This window comes from Neopelma chrysocephalum, unplaced genomic scaffold (assembly GCF_003984885.1).
Source record: "Neopelma chrysocephalum unplaced genomic scaffold, ASM398488v2 Primary Assembly neopelma1_80b, whole genome shotgun sequence".
Classification (NCBI taxonomy): Eukaryota; Metazoa; Chordata; class Aves; order Passeriformes; family Pipridae; genus Neopelma; species Neopelma chrysocephalum.
The window spans coordinates 12,303,497-12,324,130 of record NW_020897742.1 but is presented as its reverse complement, the minus strand read 5'-3'; the positions used below and the strand labels follow the sequence as shown (position 1 = coordinate 12,324,130).

Genomic DNA, 20,634 nt, shown 5'->3' with positions numbered 1-20,634 from the left:
CTTCAGCTCATGTTTTTGCTTTAGTTGCTGAATCTCTACTGCTTCCACAGTGTTTGCCATCAAATCTTTCATCTTTTTCTCATAATGCTCCTTTAAACGCGTTAGGTCATGAGAAAGCTACAGTGTATAAAAAGACACAATCTTTTCAAAAAGCTGTAGTGCAAACTTCACACTAAAGCGCTCACATAAATCATGCATGTTGCCGATCTGCCTACTGATACACAGACAACTGAGGGAAATCTATCACTTAGGGAAGCTCCAGTCTGACAAATGGACCATCGCTCCTGTGCGTTGCTGAACTCAGACAGGTGCTTTTCTGCTATGCCGGCAACTATGTAAAGACAGGGGCAAAGACATTCAGACTAAGCTAACTATATTGTTACATATATTAACTATATTGTGTGTATCTCTTAACAACTGCACAGAAACAACGCATCATCTTTAATCTCGAGCATTATTCACTGAAGCACAAACCCTAGCCAGTGTGTTTTAGACTATCCTTCAAAACAGTGAATTGGAAGAACTCTCAGAGACTGAAGAACATGTGGAGCCTGCTGGCACCTGGGGAGATGGAGATTGACAATGCATTGAGTCAGGTAAGGAGACACTAACAGGATGCACGGTCTTGTAATTTTCACATGCATCTACCATAGCCTCATTGTATGACCGTGGGTGTAACCATCTCGTACATGAATATATCCATTGGCTTCTCTGGAACACTAATCAACATTTGTTAATCATTTTGAGAAAGCTAGATAAAAAAGATTAAAATGCAACCAGGAAAGGAAAAAAGGAAAATATTTGGTGTGCTCTATAATAGAAGTCCAATGGAAAACCCATCAGCCTGATGTCAACAGAGTTATTTGGCAAGAGATCAAAGCCTCAGGAAAGAGAAGGCCACTGAGTTGAAAACAAAGCAACGGGTCCAGCACGTAGCTCCACTAGATTGGGTCAGGATGCAGTTACATCTCACGTGAAGATTCTGACATTACAGCAGTATAATGAATAATAGCATCTGGTTCACAGACTAGAAATATTTAATAGCACAAAAACCTTCCCATCTTAAAATAAATTAGTAAACAAATAAAATAATAAGAATCATAATGAAAAAGTGACTTTGAGGGAAGTCATACCAGCACTTAAAATTAAAAATCCCACCTCCATATTTTTCAACCAACACTAAAAAATAATAAGTCCCTCACAGGTTCTGAAAGGCTAGAGAATGCAATGTGCTGTGAATATATTGATTTATTTTAGTTGTTAGAATTTTTTTCATCAATCCTAAAGTTTCTGTCTTTCTTCATTCTCTGTCAAAAACCTTCTCTAGTTTCCTGATTTCTCCACCTCCCAGTAAACCATCCGGGAGCCTCTCTGACTTCTCCATCCACCAACTAAAGTGTTCCTAGGCTCCTCATGTCCATGCTTACAAGGTAATCCTCAAAACCTTTTGTCACAGGCCTGAAAAAGCCAGCAGCAGGGCAGTACCCAGGAGCACACCTCTGTCCTCCCACCACTCTTCAGTCTCTTGCTCAGACACTTTGTGCCTGATTCTGGCACTATCATGCCCAGCCACTGCCAACAGTTTCCTGTGACAGATCAAGTATACTTTTAACTGTTTAAAAAATGGTTTTAAACCTAGCTTTGTACACATGTGTAAATATATTCTTATGACTGATGCAAAAGCTGAAGCTACAGATAACAGGAAAAGATTTTTTAAAAAAGAACAAACCAGCAGCCATGTTAAGACTTATACACTCACATGCAAAGTGATTTCCTAGTCTCTTCCAATGTATTTAAAATAAAAAAATTACCAAACTCAGTTTCTTCAGTCTTCTTAAAAAAACTCCCCAGAAACAAAGAGCTGCAGTAGCTTAATCTTTTTCTAGTCAGAACAAAACCAAGATAAAAACAGAGGATGAGCACTCAGCTTACAAAGAGAAGATTTGGGTGGGCTCAAGTCTTACAGTTAATTGCTCACTCCCTGATTTCCAAAGAGCAGGCACCAAGGACAGAGGTAGGGGGAGTACAGATAATATGTGCTGGAGGGAAATACAGACAGCGAGGCTTTTATTCTGACCAAGATAAGAAGTCTGCAAAATAAAAATAAGGGTCTCATGAAATAACACCCTGTCCACAATCCCTACACTTTCCAGCCGTGGGATGCCGACATAGCTCACACTGCACAGTTGTGGAGTGGCTCTTGGGGATCTGTCCCTAGTCAGCACACACTGGGGAACCCTGAGGGTTTTGCAGGGACTCTGGGCACCGAGCCCAGCCCTGCTTGTCCCCTCTGTGCCCCACACTCCATTCTCCAAACACTCAGGGCAGGGAGCAGGAGGCTGCCCAGGTGCCAGGGAAGACTTTCCTCTCACAGAGAGGGCACACAAGGGCAGAGAGGAGCCAAGGCAGCAAGAGTACAGGAATCTGGGGGTCCTCCCAGTGTGCAACAGAAGAGGTGCAGCAAGGGCAGACTCCCATGTCCCCTGTGTCTTCCTGCCTCCTGGACAACAGATGTAGCCAAAGATACTAGACCAGGGAACTGTCATAGATGGATCATTTTAATCATGCCACCTCTCTTCTCTCGTTAATAAATGGTACAGAATTATTTTTGATTACAAAAATCTTTTATTTTCAAGTTTTTTTAAGCTCAGTCACCTTCAAACAACCAAAGTGATACAGATCTAAGACAGAAAGATAGGGAACACTGGTGAACAGTTCTGTGACATTAGAGCACCTAAAGATCCCAAACCTTCAATTCTTGTCAGGTTTATATCCATTTGTCCTTCACATTATTTTCCAAACTTATTTACCACTTACACTAATCCACCAGCTGGAATAGAAGAAAAAGTGAGTAACCATCTACAACCAAAAATAATGTCATTTTTAGTTTCACTTTTATCTATTTTGAGTTTTTTCCTCTTTTGTAAGAAGCTTCTGTTAAATATTTTCATCTTTTCATTTCCCTGTTACATTTTGTTGTATACTGTCACTTCCACACTAATTCACATCTTTCAAAAGATGCTGTTGCCATTTGAAACTGAATTGAGGAAAAGAGAAATACAGGTAAGAACGACAAGTGTTGGAAATCAGGATAACCTCAACGATTGAGCAGCACTGTGGGATACATACATGTCTCTTGTGGTTGCCTCGCAAAAACGAGCTGGGAATTCCATTTTTACACTCAGAATCACTCTGTTCTTCATAGCTTTCAAACTCACTTGAACTCCAACCATATTCCAGTGAGCTGTTTCCACCATCATCACCATTTTCAACATCATCATAAATCATTTCCTCTGCAAGAATTAAACCAAAGTAAAAAATGCTACACTGAAATTTATGTTTGTTTCAACACTGAAACACTTGTTCAGGATGTACCATAACGAACTGTACAGACTTTTGTATGCACATGAAAAATTCTGAATTAAAACCAATATTCAAACAGCCAAAGTGGGTTGTCTTTGTTGAAACAGAGTAATAAAAGAGGACAATGCTAAGGGTACACACCACAATCCTTTTAAAAGCATGCACTATTCAAACATCACTGTTATGTCCAAATCCCACAACATGTTTTAGAAGAACTTCAAATGAAGTTTGAACTGTAGCTATGAACACACATCTGCACTAAGAAGCATCATCTTTCATTTGCAATCTTGCCATTTGTCCCTTGGAACATCATCAGTTCAAATGGCAAATGCTAAAACATAGCAAGAATCAAACAAAAACTTCAAGCAGAACAGATCAGACTAAATTAGCAAGAAACATATTACACTATGATATTTTATGACTCTTGCAATTCCACCGTCATTAGAACCCACATCTGTGGGTTACCTCACTCATAATCTAGTCTAAGAACTTGAAGTTTTAACCTTTTCAAGATACAGAAAACTATATTGCAAAGGCTGACCAAAGTACTTTCTGTCAAAGACACAGGTCTTCTCACTGGCATAGATGTCAAGTACAATAAACTGGCTCAAAATAAAATGGAAAATATTAGTGCCAATTGCTTATCAGCAAGCAGGTAAGTGCTTCTCATGCAATATCATTTGTCATTACAAGTAGAGAAGTGTGGACACTTCTGCCAGGATCCACTGTTGTTAGAGGTTATGATGCAGCATTTAAAATTGTCTCATTAAATTCAGGAAACAAAAGCTGTGCTTTCATTTTAAGATTGAACTTTCATTTAAATACAGAAAAATTATGTACTCAAAAGAAAAGTTGACATGTTTCACACATCCATCTAAACCCTGGATTCTGTGATACAAACTACATTTTGACCAATATTTTAATATTAACATTAATTAAATTCTTCATACAGAGGATTCTACTCTTATTTGGAAGATTCAGATTTTAATTTTTTTTAAACCCCCATGCATATCAAGACTGTCCTTGGTATATACTTACTTAAGAACATATCTTAGTGGTAATCTAGCACAATGAATAATTTAAAAGAATCACCATAGTAAGTCAAAATAAGTCAAGACTTATGCAAGTCTAACTTCTGTGTTGTCAGTATTGAGGCAGGATTTACCCAATGATTTGGTGAACTTATCTTGTCCATGTGCTAATGTAGCCTGAGCTCTGACTGCAACTTGTTTGGAATAGTTGTGCCTCCCTGACAAAATATACAAATAATAAACACCAAGATCATGAACGTACAAAGATGAAACTTCCCTTACTACCTATTTTCTCAGAATCTTCCAATGTCTTTGGAGACAAAATGAAAGCTGAAATTTTATTAATGTCTTCTGCATTAAGCTGAAAATTCTGACTGAGACGCTCAGGGGAGCTTTGCTCCATATCCCACCCAGCTCAGCTTCCTGGGCCTGGTGCAAGTGTTTCCTGACTGAGCAGCAACAGAGCAAAGATGTCCCTGCTAAGAGTAGCACAGTCCACTAAGGGACTTTCCAGTAATATAAGCATTCAAGTCATGAATGTAACACAAAACTTTCCAATAATAAATGAAAAAAAATCAGTAATAATTTTTAAAACACCTTGCCTGAACACCACTAAGGACAAGAAATTAAAATATTACAGCTTTAAATATTAATGTGGTTTTCACACAAGAAAGCTTAAGTGTTTTCTTGAGTCATTAACAACTTCAGTATCAAACACCTACACCCCCAGAGAGCCATGATGAGTAGATGCTGAGTGCCTAATGAGCCGATCAACTCAAACACAAAATCAGTTAGTAGCAACCAATTTTTAAGCAGACTTCATTATAATCAAAAACTGTACAACAAATCTGAGTAAGAACTCAATGAAATAAGTTTCTTGAGACCTAGTTCCATCAGTCCCAGTAAAGGTAAAATCTTGGCTCCAGTAATTACTTTGAGATCTATTCTGACCCCTCCAAACATGGTCACACCAACAGGAGTGGACCATTCCAAGGCTGAAATAAAGCATTTGTGTAAAGTCACAGTCAGGATGGCAAACAGCCTCTCTGAATCTCCTCTTCCATCTATCAGGCATTTTTATGCTAAAGGAGACTTCCAAGAAAAAAGCGGTCCTTTCTATAGCCATGAAAATGATGCATCATCATACATCATTTAAGCATTTAAAACACCCTTTTCCTACCTACCTTGCCTTGTTTAGGTCCTATAGCTACAACACCCAATAAAATAATTCTCTAATATGCGGAATAGTCCAGCATTTGGGACAGTATGTATAGAATAAAGCAGAATTCAGCTTCTGAGAAGAGAAGAGTAGGAGATCTGCTGAGATAGCATCTTTTAAGTGTTAATTTAATTCCGAACTTCGTAAGACCTACCAATTATTGACAAAATGTTAATTCTATTTATATATATTTTAGGTACTTAATGAACATATCTGTTCATTATACATTCACATAATTCTATATTACATTGCTTTCAACATGAGCTGCATTACAAAGACCTCAAACCTGGTTCAGACTCTGAATCTTCTCTTGGCACATCATCGTAAATTACCTCATCCGGGTCTAAAATCAAAACAGAAAAAAAACAAATTAGAAACTTCCTTAAATTTGAATTGAACTAACAGTGTTTAAGAGGCATTTGGCAAAGTCCTCAACATGCTTTATCTTTTCGTCAGCCCTGAAATTGTCAGGTCCCCTCCAATTGAAATATTCTATTCTATTCTAAAGAATTTTGGTTATACTGGAACATATGAACACAATGGAGATATGACTCATTCTCCACTAGCATTTTGCTTGTATATCTAATCATTCAAATAACACAATAATGCACAACGCAGTACATAGTATTTGTGAAATTTCAAACAGTTTTATCTGCATTGTTTATGATGACCTTTGGTAGCCTGAAAACAAAAATCCACTTCCACAGCCAACACTTCTCTCTCCTTTTTACAGCAGTATGGTATTTTCTGTGCCTGCCAAAGGCTGCTCATTGCCTTACTAAATGGCTGTAGAGAAGCTGTAGTGAACTTTTTAAAAAGAACTAAAACTAAATAACGTAATTGTAATACATTGTAGTACATTAAGACGCAGAATGAGGATGCAAATTCTTCAGTCACTTCAAGTGACACGTAAGATAAACCTCCAGCCCAGCAGGAACAGCTGAGAACAGGCAGGATTACCTTTCCTCGAACTACACAGTCTCTGTTCTGGTTTAAAATGCAGCTGACAGCCAAGAGCCAACAGCACACACCAAAAAAAGCAGCAATTCCTTCCCTTCCACATTCTCCAAGTACTTATTTGCCAACTACTACATGAGAAGAGCAATTTCATATACAGCCACAGAGCAGACTCTGAACTAGAGCATATTTCCTCTATACACACACTGATGGAGTCAAATGACTTCCATAGGACAGTGATGAATCATTCCACAGACTCCAAAAGGTGCTCCATGGAAAAGTGAACATCAACTTTATTCTAAAATACACAATTTTATTACACTGTTGAATGTTTTAACTGGTACAACTTGGTTCTGGAACATATCTGAAAAAAACACCATGAAAGTGAACATGGACGTACTTGTACGTACAGATACACACATCTGTGGATCACTACTTAATACTGACCTTTTTCTATATTTGTACTTTAATGGTCACTGATACTTACTTTCCATCCATGCTGTATTTGCAGGATCTGCAACCCATTTGGCCAGGGCATCGTCCTCTCTATTGGGCTGATTATCTTCACTTGAAAAAAAGGCCATAAAATAAAAGCATTAAAAGTCACACTACAATGTTTTTAAACAGTTGCGAAGACAAGACAATAAATATCTTCTTCCCTTCCAGTTCTCGCTACAAGGCTGCTGATTACTCAAAAATATTGCTTCAGTATGTAGTTAGGAGATGAGTAATCTATTCTATTTAATAGTCTGAAAATTTTAGTCAGAAAATTAAAAACACTTCACTTTTGAGTTCTTCTATCAGAACACAGAAAACTGTCTTACAAATGCTTTTTTCATGGTAAATAGGACTAAAGACATTGTGGACTACATCAGGAGGTGGCAGGCTTGGCAAGGCTTGTTACCCTCCTCTGGTTGGTGCTGGTGAGGCTGAACCTGCAGCAGCATGATCAGTTTAGGCTTCCCAGCACTCCCCTTCTAGAGAGTTATGGAGAAATTGAAACTACTTCTAGAGAGGTGTGGAGAAACTGAAGTCAGGGACTAAACCACATGGCTTACAAAGAAGAAGAGGAAAGACATGGAGCTTTACTTAGTCTGGTGAAAAGAATGCTGTGGGGTGATCCAACAGCAGCTACACCTATCTGAAAGAGAACTACAGAGGTGGTGGAATCAGGGTTATTTTTTCTTTGTTTGCATTTGCTTCAGGGTTTTTGGGGGTCATTGTTTTCTCAGTGCCAGATGAAGAGGGAATAGTCAAACTGCCCACAGGAAGATGTGGTTTGGACATTAGGGGAAAAAATATCGTACAGCAGGGAAGACTACAACGGTCTGTTGCAGCTGACATAGCTATCGCTCTATAAAAATTAAACCCAGTTTCTTCGCAAATGTCATGCATGGTTACACATACAATACCTCCATCAGTCCTGATATTGCTACACAACCAGAGCTACAGTTAGGAAAGTGAAAAAAAAAAAAAAAAGAAAAAACCTGGAAGCATCAAACAAGAAAAATAAAATGCAAGCTTCCCTAGAAATTAAGGTTTTACAAATCATTAAAACATGCTAAACTGGCAATCACCTATTTTGAGGCTCCTCTGAGTTTACAAAATTATGACATTCTTCAGTTGCTGACTGTGTACCTGCCAAGTAGAAAAAAAATAATGAAAATGCTTGGAATAACATGTCAGTTTGGTTCAAATGGCACATTTAGCATAAAAAACTGATTTTACTAGTTCCTTGCTAATGAATAATCCACTTCTATGCAATATCTTTATTCTTAAATGTGTCTAAAAATATTTAGAAGTTTCTTCACACTATCCATTTTTGAAAATTAAATAATTCAAAGACAGTCATTTATTATAAGAGCTGTTAAGAGGAAATTACAATTATCTGATGTGTTTAATTCTAATCTCTCAAACACATTCCTCTATAGATAATAACAACCACACAAATATTTGCTATTACTTGACAGTATTCCTTATGATGGTAGGAAGCAAAGGCTGGTAAAAAGGCTGGAATTATAGTAGAACTGCTGCCTAGCTAGAGAAAACATACTCGAAATACAAGAAAAAGGAAAAGGCAGGAATATATGGGGAGTTTTCTCTTCCTAGTACTCTCTCGACATTAAACTGTCAGCTTGGCCAACTCTGGCTACAAAATGGGGGACCTCCTGTTTCTATAATAATTCATAGGTATTTCCCTTTCTAGTTTCCTCTTCTGTCTTAAAATTGTACTAAAAGACAAACAGAATTCATCAAATCATCATGGGAGAAAATCCCACAGCAACTCTAAATCCACAAGGATTGGAAAATAAACAAGGAGAAGTGCACACAGAAAAGTTAAAAGGGAGAGAACTTTGCCAGAACCTAGAGAAAGCAATATAAGGTATGAGAAGAAGCCATTTGGCTTGGACACTGAACTATGGCTCTGGAAATTATCTCATGACATTAAAAAGGAATTAGCATTAATCATTCCCACACTTGTCCAGGCTGAGTGCTATACAGACATTAAAAAAAGAACACAGGCACCTGAAATTAAACAACGATCCCCCCTAAAAAAAAGCAAGGTGCATAGATACAGTACCTTCTTCGTCTACAGAAACACTGCGAATTATGACAGGGCTGGAGTATGCTGGCAGTATCAAAGGTAAGTTAGATGGCACAGCATATCCACAAGGGACAGGAACAGAATATCCACCAGACAAGTTTGGACTTGCACATTCATCTTGAGGACTTGGTTCTGGTGATGAGGATGGATCCTTGTCTTGGATTGGTGAAATATCTATGACTGAGTAGGGATTTACTTTGGCTGGAGCACCTTCCACAGCAGGTTCTGATGTTTGCAGTTTCTCACTGTTTTCCAAATTATCAGTTCCTTTAGTTGAAAAATTAAACAAAAATATAATGTTTTATTTTTCATACCTCTTCAAGCTGCTCTAATATCACTCTTTGCAAGCATCCTAAACTTACTATACAAGTTCTATAGTAAAGTTGTACAGTTACAATCTGTGACTCAAAATTCCCAAACAGTAATGCCATCTTCCCTATTTTACAGATGAGTAATGCAACAGTAGCAAAACAAGTTACAAGGATGCCTATGGAAAAACAGTAACTGGGTTGCAAAGCTTGAATAGGAGGGTATCTGACAAGTAGCTAGGCTCCTCTTTTTCTTCTCATAAGTACATGGCTCAAAACACTCTCAAACCCTGAAGGTTAAAATCTGGATTATAGATTATCTGGATCTTATAAACACAAATATAAGCAACATTTTAGGAATAGGCATGAGGACAGAAAAAGTTCACTGGAGGACATTCCTCAAACAGTCCTGAAAACACTCCGTTAAGGAAAGGAAAAATAACTTTCCAAGTTTTTCTCTTTGAAAATTTATTGTTTTCATTTGTGTAAAGTTCCCAGTATTTTTTGAGACAAGCTGAGACACAGCAGAACCAAAGGTCCCTCTGAAGTGACCTGCAGAACTGCATCCCAAGCAATCAAATAGTTCTGAGCTATAAGCACAACTTCACAGATGGATTAGCAAGCAACAAATTTTCAGGGAAAGATGGTGTTTAAGTTTCAGGTTGTCAAACTGCATAGTCATCTGAAAAGTTAATTAGCTTTAATTGCCATGAGCACAACAACTCTGCTTACAAAAGGAAACTGGATCAAAGTAAACAAAATCAGCTGTTAGCAATTTGAGCAGAATACAGCAATTTCCAGACTATACCTCAGCACTGGGAATATCTACAAATATTATAACAAATCTTTAATGTTTAGTAAGACTTCTGTTTATGAACAAAATTCATAAATTCAAACTCCACTTAGTTTTATGCATATCTTAAGACCAGCAACCAGCAAGCTCAGCTGCAAGACAGCTTATCTCAAGCTATTCACATGCCATAAGATCTGCAAGGACAATGTTTACCTGTAGCATGACACTGTGACCGTGCCCAATCCATTGGTTCGAATGTCACACTTGGATGGGAAACCTCACAGGAATTACATGTGATGGCCATTTGCCTTGTCAAATCTACCATGACTGTAATTGGCAGGAATATCCAGAACATTTTAATGGTATTTCCATGGAAACCTCTTTTTACAGTATTTTTATTGCACTGTCAAAAAAAGCCATCCTACGATCAGTCTTGATTATTTAGCCTAGTGGAGGCACAGACCGACAGGCTGACTTACCTGTGGCATCAGCCTCTTGGTGCTCTATGTTATTTCCAGGATCAGCAGGAGGTGGCACAATGGCTTGCCTGTCTGCTTCTGGTATCTCATCTCCACTATCAAAGTCAAACTGTTCTCCCTCGTCCTCTTCCTCATCATTCGTACCCGTGGCTTTCGGTTCGTGCTCTAGAACTGTGCAGAAAGACATGCCTTTGGTTGTTTATGATTAAACAAGTAATGATTTCATGGGACCAGTGAGTGTTCCACATTACAAATGAAGCTTATACAATGAACCCTTAGATTTTAGGGTTACTGGAACAGAACAAAAGCTCCTTGACATGGTGATAACCCCATGCAGTTTTCAATAAATCCTTCAGCGTAAACAAGGAAATTACCTGGAAAGCAATTAAGACATGATAATGCAAATACCTTTGGTTTTGTCATAACGACCCAAAACATTTTTAGAAAAATCCTTTAACAGCCAGTTCTTTAAATGAGAAAAGTTCACAGGTCAATTTATTTGTACAGGGACTTTGGGACTTTATAACTTCAACTCATTTTTTCTTTCTAACTCAAACTCCTAAATCTATTCTTTAACAGTGTCCAAATGCCAGTCATGGTAACTTTCTTCCCACATTTAATGAGATGAAGCCGATTGGATTTACTACTCCAATCTGTGATAGTTTTAAACCAACAAATTTATGCAACATATCATTAGCCCTACTACCACACACAAGGTGCACTCTGGTGGAGGTGGGGAGGGTTGACTTTTCAGTTCTTACCTTTCAAGAAGTAATGGCTGAAATAATTACACCCTAATATGGATAGGAAGTGTGAATGTGGGGTTTTTTTGTGTTTGCTTGTGAAGACACTGTAGCACAGATTTGGCACTGCACATGGGGCTGGGGAGCAGGAACTGGTGAAAGTGGAGAGCAGTTTCCCTCCATGCCATTGTGGAAAACCCACAAGGATTTAAGCCTCCTCATGTATCTATAGCATAAAACTATATACTAAAATAGACAAAGATGTAAACACACCAATATTTTATAAAAATATACTTGAAGTCGATAAGGTTCCCCCTGCCTCCTCTTTCAGGTCACACAAAATGAAAAATAAAGTTTTGCAAGGGCAATTGAATCTCCTGAGTCATGATGATATTATCAGCTCTTCTACCATCCAGAAAACATTTTTTGTCTTTATGATAAAACCCCCACACACCTAAGCTCTAGACTGCTTCGATTGTCATGGTAATCAGCATTCCTGCCAAGGCTTCTGTTTCTTCAGGCAGGCTGAGCCAGCATATTTTACCAGAGCCACAAATAACAAGATCTTTCATGCAGCCTCTCTGCAGGAGAAAAAGTGAACTAATTGCAAAAATAGTAAGGAACAAAAAAAGGGGTTATCCTGCATTTATTGTCACAGTTTATGGATGAGGCAGCAAGACATTTAATTTCATTTTGATGCCTTTTAAAAATCCTTCTGGATGAACTCAGCCTTTGGATTAAGGGTTCTCATTTTTTGCTTTTGTTCATTAGCAATTCTATTTTACCCTGAAAGATGCAAGAAATCCTGCAGAGCTCTTCCAAGTGATTAAAGACAAACACAGCATTCTTCCTGATTCAGCATCCATTTGACTAGATTGTACTACTTGTTACTTGATTGTAATGGAGAAAAGAAAGAAAAGAGGGCAGATATTGTTTTATCTCCAGCGGGTTTTTTTCAGTTTTTTATGTTTTCAGTATGCCTGCATACTTCAAATTTGGGAAACACAAACACGTGAAATACCAAGTAGAGTGGTTTCTGGCATTACCAGCATGTGAAGTGTTGGTTACTCACTCAGGCTATGCACATAAACAAGCAGATGGCAGATACAAGCATGTAAGAGCCACAAAACCACAGTTTTTCATAGAATCATTTAGGTTGGAAAAGACCCTTAAGATCATATCCAAACATTAACCTAACGCTATGAAGTCCACTACTAAACCATGTCCCTAAGCACCACATCTACACACCTACTAAATACCTCTAGGGATGGCAATTCAACCGCTTCCGTAAGCAGCCTGTTCCAGTGCTTGACAACCCTTCCAGAGGTACACATGCTGCTGTCTGCCACTCCTCTCACTGTACTGTGTAAGTGAACCACAGCAACAACCACTTCCAGCATACAAGGTAGCTCTGTCTATGCTTTGTATGGTGGGAGGAGGGGGAAGATGAGGTTACTGGAATGAGTTGATCATATCTGCAGGATTAGGCCACTCAGAAAACTGGGGCACTGTTGGAGAAAGGCTCAGCTGAGAAACATGAACACACCTGCTCAGTGGAGGTGAATTCTAGACATGGGCAAAAGAAAAAGTGTGTATGCTGACAAAACATCCAAACCATGCAGGGAAACACCGCGGGAGCAGCAGGCACCTCTGACTTTCGCAGCTGTGAGGTTAGGGAGCTTCTGGATGCTAATACTTGCACTGGGCACATACAGGTAACTTACGTATCAGGTGCCTGGTAACTCTCTATTCCAACACTTTCACTCTGTTGCAATTCCCCAAGCACCCAAGTCCAGTGCAGTGCCATTTGTCAGATAGAAAGACCTGCCACTAGCAAAAAAAGGTAATTTGAGACACTGCAAGCAAAAGGAATGACTCAGGACCCAGGAGCAAAACCTGCTCAACCGATGCATAATTTCCCTTCAATGTGCCCCCCTATTTCCTCTAAAAAAAGCAACCAACCCATAATTTATAATAGTGGGAAGAAATCTGACATAGGAATTGATTTTCTCAACTGGAGTAAAAAAAAAATTGGAGGTGCCACCTAATCTTTTTCTGTTATGGCTGTTAACACTGCCCCGTTTCGTTAATTTCAAAACACTTACTTTGCATCATAAATAAACAAGGCACAGAATGCCACAATTGAGCACTGCACCTGGAAAGGTCCCCTAATTGCATCACTGATGGGACAGCAGTTAAAGTTTACAAAACAGACAAAAAAGAAAAAAAGAGAGAAACTCTCAGATTACATGCCCTTTAGAAAGGGCAGACTGAGACAAATATCCTCACTTCAGAAAGTTTTAAAATTTTATTTTAGCTTTACATCTCTTCTGCTTTTACTTAATTCTGCAGGTACAAACTTTAACCTTCTAAATTTACAGATCCCTTCCACCTCACACTTAATAAAAATATTCTCCTTTAAGCTTTTCATCTCCAGGGTATACTATTTCATTTGATGGAAAAAGTATTTTAACAAAAACAAAAAGAGGGTGGGGGCTTTTTGCTTCAATTTAAGAGCTGCTCAGCACTGCAGATAAATACAGATTATGTCATACAAAAAATGACAAACTCCTCTTTTGAACATATATACTTTTTCCACAGTTCTTTGTGTTATGTCACAACAACACACAGACAAAAGCACTTGTGAAATCCTACAATTAGGAAGACATAGCAGAGTTAGACTCGGGCTGAACCTGACTACTAAAAACCACCACAAATCTTGCCAAATTCATGCTTATGAAGAAAGCCCCAGTTCCTCCTACCCTGCAAGTCAAAAGGATCAAGCCAATAAGTGCATTTCCAGGCAATGGTGGTGGTAGAAAAAAAGTGGGGGTGGGGATGTGTGAGGGTGGAATTTTCAAAGGCACCCTCCCCTCTAAAAAACACAGAGGACAACTACTTCTTTTCTCTTTTCTTTTTTTTAACATAATTTTTAAATGCTTTTTTTTTTCCCCCCAAAGAAATAATCACAGACTGCTTAGCGTGATGGAGTCTGCCTGGAATTACTTCAAATAATTAAATTAGTTACTAAAAATCTTATTTGCCCTTTCACCACTACTCACATCCATAATTTTATGCGTGCCAACCAGAGCAATGAGAATACAATAATTGATTAATATTTTTCATCTTATGTCAATACCACTCTGAAGCTCTCCAAATGCTTCAGGGAAATTCTTGCATTTCTAAAAATTTCTATTTGGAGTTTTAAAGCATGAAAAAAATAAATCTGACATAATGGAAAAACTGTCTTCAAGTTAAATTAAGTGCGAAAGGGCTAATTTAAAATTAGAAAAAGGAATATATACTCTCATAATTGTTAGCACAACACACAGATTTATGACTTTTTTCTGAGGTATGTTATTCAGTGAAATGACTTTTCTTAAGGTCACTTCAAAAACAAGCTCACTTAGACTGTGTTTACAGAGATCTGCCGGGGCATAAGCAAATTTAAACAAATTTTGGTCACTCTGCCAATTGCAAAGCATTCTTGGCATCATCTTCTTTCCCATTCATTATCCTTAGATTATTTATAGTTCAATGTAATATAGCTAAGGAGTTAAAAGAGTGACATTAATTTTAAAGCCCAGACTAAGCTAGTGAAGCTTCATTAACAATTTTCTTAAGTGGTTTATTTTAGAGACACAGAATTAAAACAAAAGCTCTGCGCTTACTATCAAGTGCACTTTCAAGACAATGAGAACACACAGGGGAAAAAAAAAGGCACCCCAAATCTCTATCCCCCCTTGCAATTGCATAAATCAGAGATGACCCTGAAGAAGTCAACTGATTACTTCAATGGAAAACCATGACAAAGGAAGAAATAGAAACCCAAGCATGAACAGTTTAGCATTCTGGAGCCCAGTAACAATAGACCTGGAACACTGGACATAGACAGGCACACTGCCATCAAGAAATATGAATACTTTAGCCTATGTTTTAAGGTTTGAAAAATATTTTTAGAAATAGATGTAAGGTTTCCGTATAATCAGGAATGCCATCCTTACAATCAGCTGTACTCTTTTTTTTAATTAAAGTAAGCAGGGAACTATGGAACAAAGATTAAATGCATCCATTATATTTAAAAGACTCAATAAACATTTTTAGTCACTTCTACCATATGACCACCTTATACAGACCAATGAATGAAATAAGCATACAAAGCTTCAAATGGAACATATCTAGCTATTATTTAGTGAAAAAATATGAATACAAATGGACCTAAAGCAGGCTGGCAAGAGCTGCTCGCTCTTATTCCAATGTGCAGTTTTAAAACATTTATCTTTTTTACTTGTGTTATTTTGGATTGCAACAAGACACTTAGGACTGCAAAGACACACCTTCCTTCAAACTGAATTCCCCAAATGTTTCAACTTCCTACAAATACTTGGGCATCTAGAAATACACAAAACTTTTCAGTTAAAAAAAATATTTTAAAAGTTCGTTATCTCAGAATATTTTTTGATATTATAAAATTTGTAACCTGTGTAAGTTATCAAGTCAAAACAAACTACCAGGTATAGCAATCTGAGTACTTATTATTTAACCTTGATACATTCCAGAGATTTCTCTGATGAGATACACTTTCCTTTACCCATATTTCTAGACAACTAAAATCTGCCCAGCTTCTTATGTAAGTGTACAAGGCACTAGACAGAAAAAAGAATTGGAAGCATGCAGATACCAGGAAATGACTGAATTTTTAAAGTTATCGTTACTTTTGTACAACTAACCATTTGGGCCCAAATACACCATGTTGACTGTCCTCCAGGATGAACAGGATCTCAAACTGTTCACTTTTTATTTCAGGTCAAGTTTCGTAGCAGAGGTTTGGCATTTGTCAGGAAGGTGAAGCTTGTGCTAGGAAACACTCATGCCTACAGCAGTTCCCAATTTGGCCAACTTGTAAACCTTTGGAAAATGAAAGTTGCTTCATATTCAGCAGGAACTTGCAGACAGATTTTAAGAATTTCAGTCACCACTGGACAGCCTCTGGTTTCTCCCAGCTTGTAAGCACTGATTAGGCTGCATTCCTACGGCTATTTTGAACCTGCTCTCATTTCCCACTTGTGACCACTAGTTCTTCAGGATCAGGAGAGAAAACTAAAGTTAAATATTCCTTCACTCTGGTACCCAGTTGACACTTCGCTCTTCTGCCCTTCCCAAAAGGACACCTCTACTGACACCTGGGAAGGGAGAAGGGTGAGTTGCAGGGCAAGAGAGACCTCAAAGGAGGAAGGCTGGCTTTTAGGAGCAAGTGCTTCTGCAAACGCTGCCCTTCACTGACACTTCCAAGTCAAGTGTGACATCCACAAGCACACTACTGGCACCCATAACTCAGCTTCTCACACAGCCATGCAGGTGGAAAGTGTCTGTTTTGCTGGGGGAAAAGAAATATCTAAAACAAAACTGTGTATGCAAAAACACATGAGCGAGCACTCCTTCCTATGGGAAGCAGATCAGAGCCAAGGACTTTCTTTCCCCTTTCATTTGCAGTTGTGCTAAGCTGCTGTTGCAGGAAACCCAGGTCCCTGCAGTGCAGGCACGCTGCTAATTACACACAGTTCACACACACATCCAAAGCATGACCACAACGTCAGCATTACAAATCTCTGAGGAAAAGAGTTACAAAAAAACTCCAAACCAAATTAAACAGTACACATTCATGCAAAAAGTGTTTCCAGTGATGGAAACAGAAGAAAACCACATGAATTAACAGGCTTTCCCTGCAAATACACTACAAAGAAATAAATAAAGTGCCTCTTTAGTATTTTGCAAATACACACATTACATACTAATTATGTTGTCAAGCATGCACAACAGATATTATTCTTCTGGAGAAAGTAACTCAAAACCAGAGCCAAAAGAGCAATGAATCTGCCTGCTCAAGTTTCAGAGAGACTGCTCACAACAGCATGCCTAATGCTAAAAAATTGCATTCCTTGAAATATAGCCCAGATCTCTGGATGTTAGGAAAGATTTATAAATAGTAAAAACCCCTGAAATTTATAAACTACTCGCACGTTAAAAATTTAAGCTTTAGTTAGCTAAAATTTAAAAGAACCAAGTTGCAAAAAATCAAAAGTCTAAAATTAAAACACTAGACATGAACCAGATTGTCCAGAAAGTAGTGGCAGCAACACCAGCAGACCTGTACTCCTTTATAACTCCTTAAGATGTTTTTCAGTGCTGTCTATGCTATAACCAGAAAGGCCACTATGTAAAGTCAGCATTTTCTGCCCATTTACTTTAACTGCCTCTACACTCGGTACACTGGTGACACTGGTATTGTCTGCCACAGTCAGAACCATAGACTGAGCCTGATCCCGAGCAGGTATCTTCCACCTCAGCACCTTATTAGTAGATTCTGATATTCAAATTTCACCATGAAATTTTGCTGCTTCTGTACAGAAAGCATGTACAGAAGCTATTTGGAAATCTGCATGAATACATGGGAGACCTGTCTCTGTGCTGAAAGGCATCTATCCATATTAAAGTATCCATATTAAAGTACTGATTTCCATCAGTTTTATAATAATGGCCAGTCTTCGCGAACGAAGATTTGGGGAAAGGTCTTTTACCTTTCCAGCCTGCACAATGGATTTTTTAGGTGAGACACAGCCTGCGCTGAACTGAGCCCACCCTTTAATCCTAAGGTTCATCTGCCGGGGCCAAGCAAGCTTGGACAATGGCAGTGAGGTCCTCAGGACGTAGGTTTGTTTAGAGTGACCTTCTCATAGATGGATGGCCTCACAGGGCTAACGAGCTACCATCTGCCCGGGGGACTTGGGATTCGAACCCGTGGTCGCAGCAGTGAGAGTCCTGCATGCTAACCACTAGGCCACCAGGGGTCCCCCATCAGTATTAAAGAAATACTAATACACTTAACAATACTGAAGCCTGAATTGCTATAAATGCCACCAGGCACCTGACATGAGGCACAGCAGTCACATCACAAAAGCCATGTTGCCACCTGACATGTCTGTTGGTGAGGTTGGTACTGATGATGGGTGCACAGCCGAGCTCAGCCTAAGCTCCTGTGAACATGAACCACTCAGCTCGCCTATAACATGCTGTCCAAACGGACAATCCACACAGGGAACAGGAAAACCAGAGAGCTTTAATAAAACAGAAATCAAACAGCAGAAGACTACAAAGTCATTGAGAAAATGAAGTATCCAGCTCTGGCAGTGAAAGGCCAGAGCATGTTGGCTAAGCACAGGATACAAATACCATGTGAGGGAAAAAAAAGAAAAATTTTCTAGGAAATGTAGTTTTGACCACATAGTTGATATATTTGTGAAAAAGTAACTAATTTTAGGAAATTTCCACTAGTGAGAGCAGCCTGTCTTATTATTTATTTCTGCACTTTTTTTCCTATCAGATATCATCTACTAATATCTACTTTTCCAAATAGTTACTTTTACTTTGAAGCAATTACCGTTTAATGGTTTGAGGCATATACATTTCTCTAATACAGTCTGATTAATTCTAATTAGCAATATAAAACTGCTGTATCAGCTGATAATACCTTGGTCTCAAAGCTCTTCAAGCGTAATTTGGAGTCCCATGAAGCAGAAAGAAGCAGAGAGACCTGAAACAGGGAGCAGGAGATCCCATTTCTACAGAAAGAAAACATACAGTTCAGGTACACAAACTGATCATCATACTAAAAAAAAAAAAAGCTGAAACCCAACCAGGCTGACACATTCTGGATATGAAGTAGTTCCCGGTTTCAGGTCTCCAGGGTGTCTGCCTGGTAGAAAGATGCAACTAGACATGATCCAAGACCTAAGCTCAACAACAAACTATATAACGAGACGTATTCCTGCAACAATCCTTCTTTGTCAGACCAAGTCATCCTCTGTATTAATTCTAACAAAATTGTGACCTTGCTGAAGTAGCAAGGGATTTGACTTAATTTTTGGATCACATTTCTTCCTCTACCTTAACAGCAACTGTACATACTTCCTAGATTCAACTTTCAGATGATTTAGGCAAAGGGATGCCTAAATTCTGGGTCATTGGCCCAGGCTGAACAACCCTTTATCTAGCAATGTCAGAACTGAAACACTTGCTGGTACTCCCCAAAATCAGAACTTGGAACACCTGAAAGCATTTCATTTCCAACAGATGCTGACATGGACTGTTCATACGTTCAGCCTCCTTCTGCAGCAGCGGCCCAGGCGGGGCCCACAAGATGCACGTGGCTTCGGGAATCCATTTCTCTCTTTGGACACACTGGCAAAATTCCTTTTTCCCCCAACAATAACTCCATTTAACACCCAAAGCACCACATGCAACCTGTTCACATGCTTAAAAATAACTTAGATTCAACTATTTGTGTTTTCTCCTTGATGTATCCTGGACAAGGAAACAAGTTAGAAATTAAATTTTACAGAAACTTACTGTATCTTTTACTATACAAAAATGTATATACTAGAACAGAATGGTTTTCTTTAGTAAATCCAGGACAATACCGGAAATATTTTGGATTTCAGCTGGCTACTCACCTACTCCTTTCTATTGTTACCACTTCACCTAGCCTAAGGAGAACTATTCAGATACATTGATTTGTAAACAAAGTGTAATATATGCAAAATTTTACAAATCCATTATCCCAGCAACTAATGGGGAAGGAGTTTAATAGCATCCACTTTTTTAGTATTTTTTTTAATTATTGTTTGAATACATCTTGCTCTTCTTTGCCCTAACATACTAAGATCCTCTTACGGTTCAAAAAAAGATGCCTGGAATTCAAACAAACTTGTGAAAACAGTAATTCTTATATGACTGAACTCTCCAAAATCCTGTTTTACCCTTTCAGCACAGATTCTACCGGAAATTCTTTCCTCTCAGTGGATACCGGCTTGAGCTGCGCAACAATGGTGTTTGCTTGGGACCTTTCAGTCCATGAGCCCCAGAGCCCTTCTCACTGCCTCCTTCCACTTTAGCCATGGAGTGTGAAGGAAGCTCTGCCTTGTTCCCCACACTGCCCCTGGAGAAACTTGTACCTGTGTAACAGAAGATTATTCAGAATCTATCACTCTTTCACCTAAACCACATTACTGAGCTCAACAACAGACTATTTAACAATGACACATATTCCTACAACCATCCTTCTTTGTCAGACTAAGTC

General features: G+C 38.6%; 1 protein-coding gene across 4 annotated transcripts in view; it reads right to left on the bottom strand.

The window, feature by feature from the left end:
* The window catches only part of ARHGEF10 (Rho guanine nucleotide exchange factor 10), a 113,055-nt gene that overhangs the window by 72,505 nt on the left and 19,916 nt on the right, over positions 1–20,634 (bottom strand). For 3 of the 4 annotated variants that reach the window (XM_027690275.1, XM_027690277.1, XM_027690276.1), the window contains exons 3-9: positions 10,756–10,926; positions 9,152–9,442; positions 8,148–8,208; positions 7,058–7,137; positions 5,900–5,956; positions 3,130–3,293; positions 1–117 (exon numbers count right to left, since the gene is read on the bottom strand). In XM_027690275.1, coding sequence (XP_027546076.1) covers positions 1–117; positions 3,130–3,293; positions 5,900–5,956; positions 7,058–7,137; positions 8,148–8,208; positions 9,152–9,442; positions 10,756–10,926 — 941 coding nt within the window. The remainder of the gene's footprint in view (positions 118–3,129; positions 3,294–5,899; positions 5,957–7,057; positions 7,138–8,147; positions 8,209–9,151; positions 9,443–10,755; positions 10,927–20,634) is intronic. The other variant, XM_027690278.1, reaches the window with a different exon arrangement.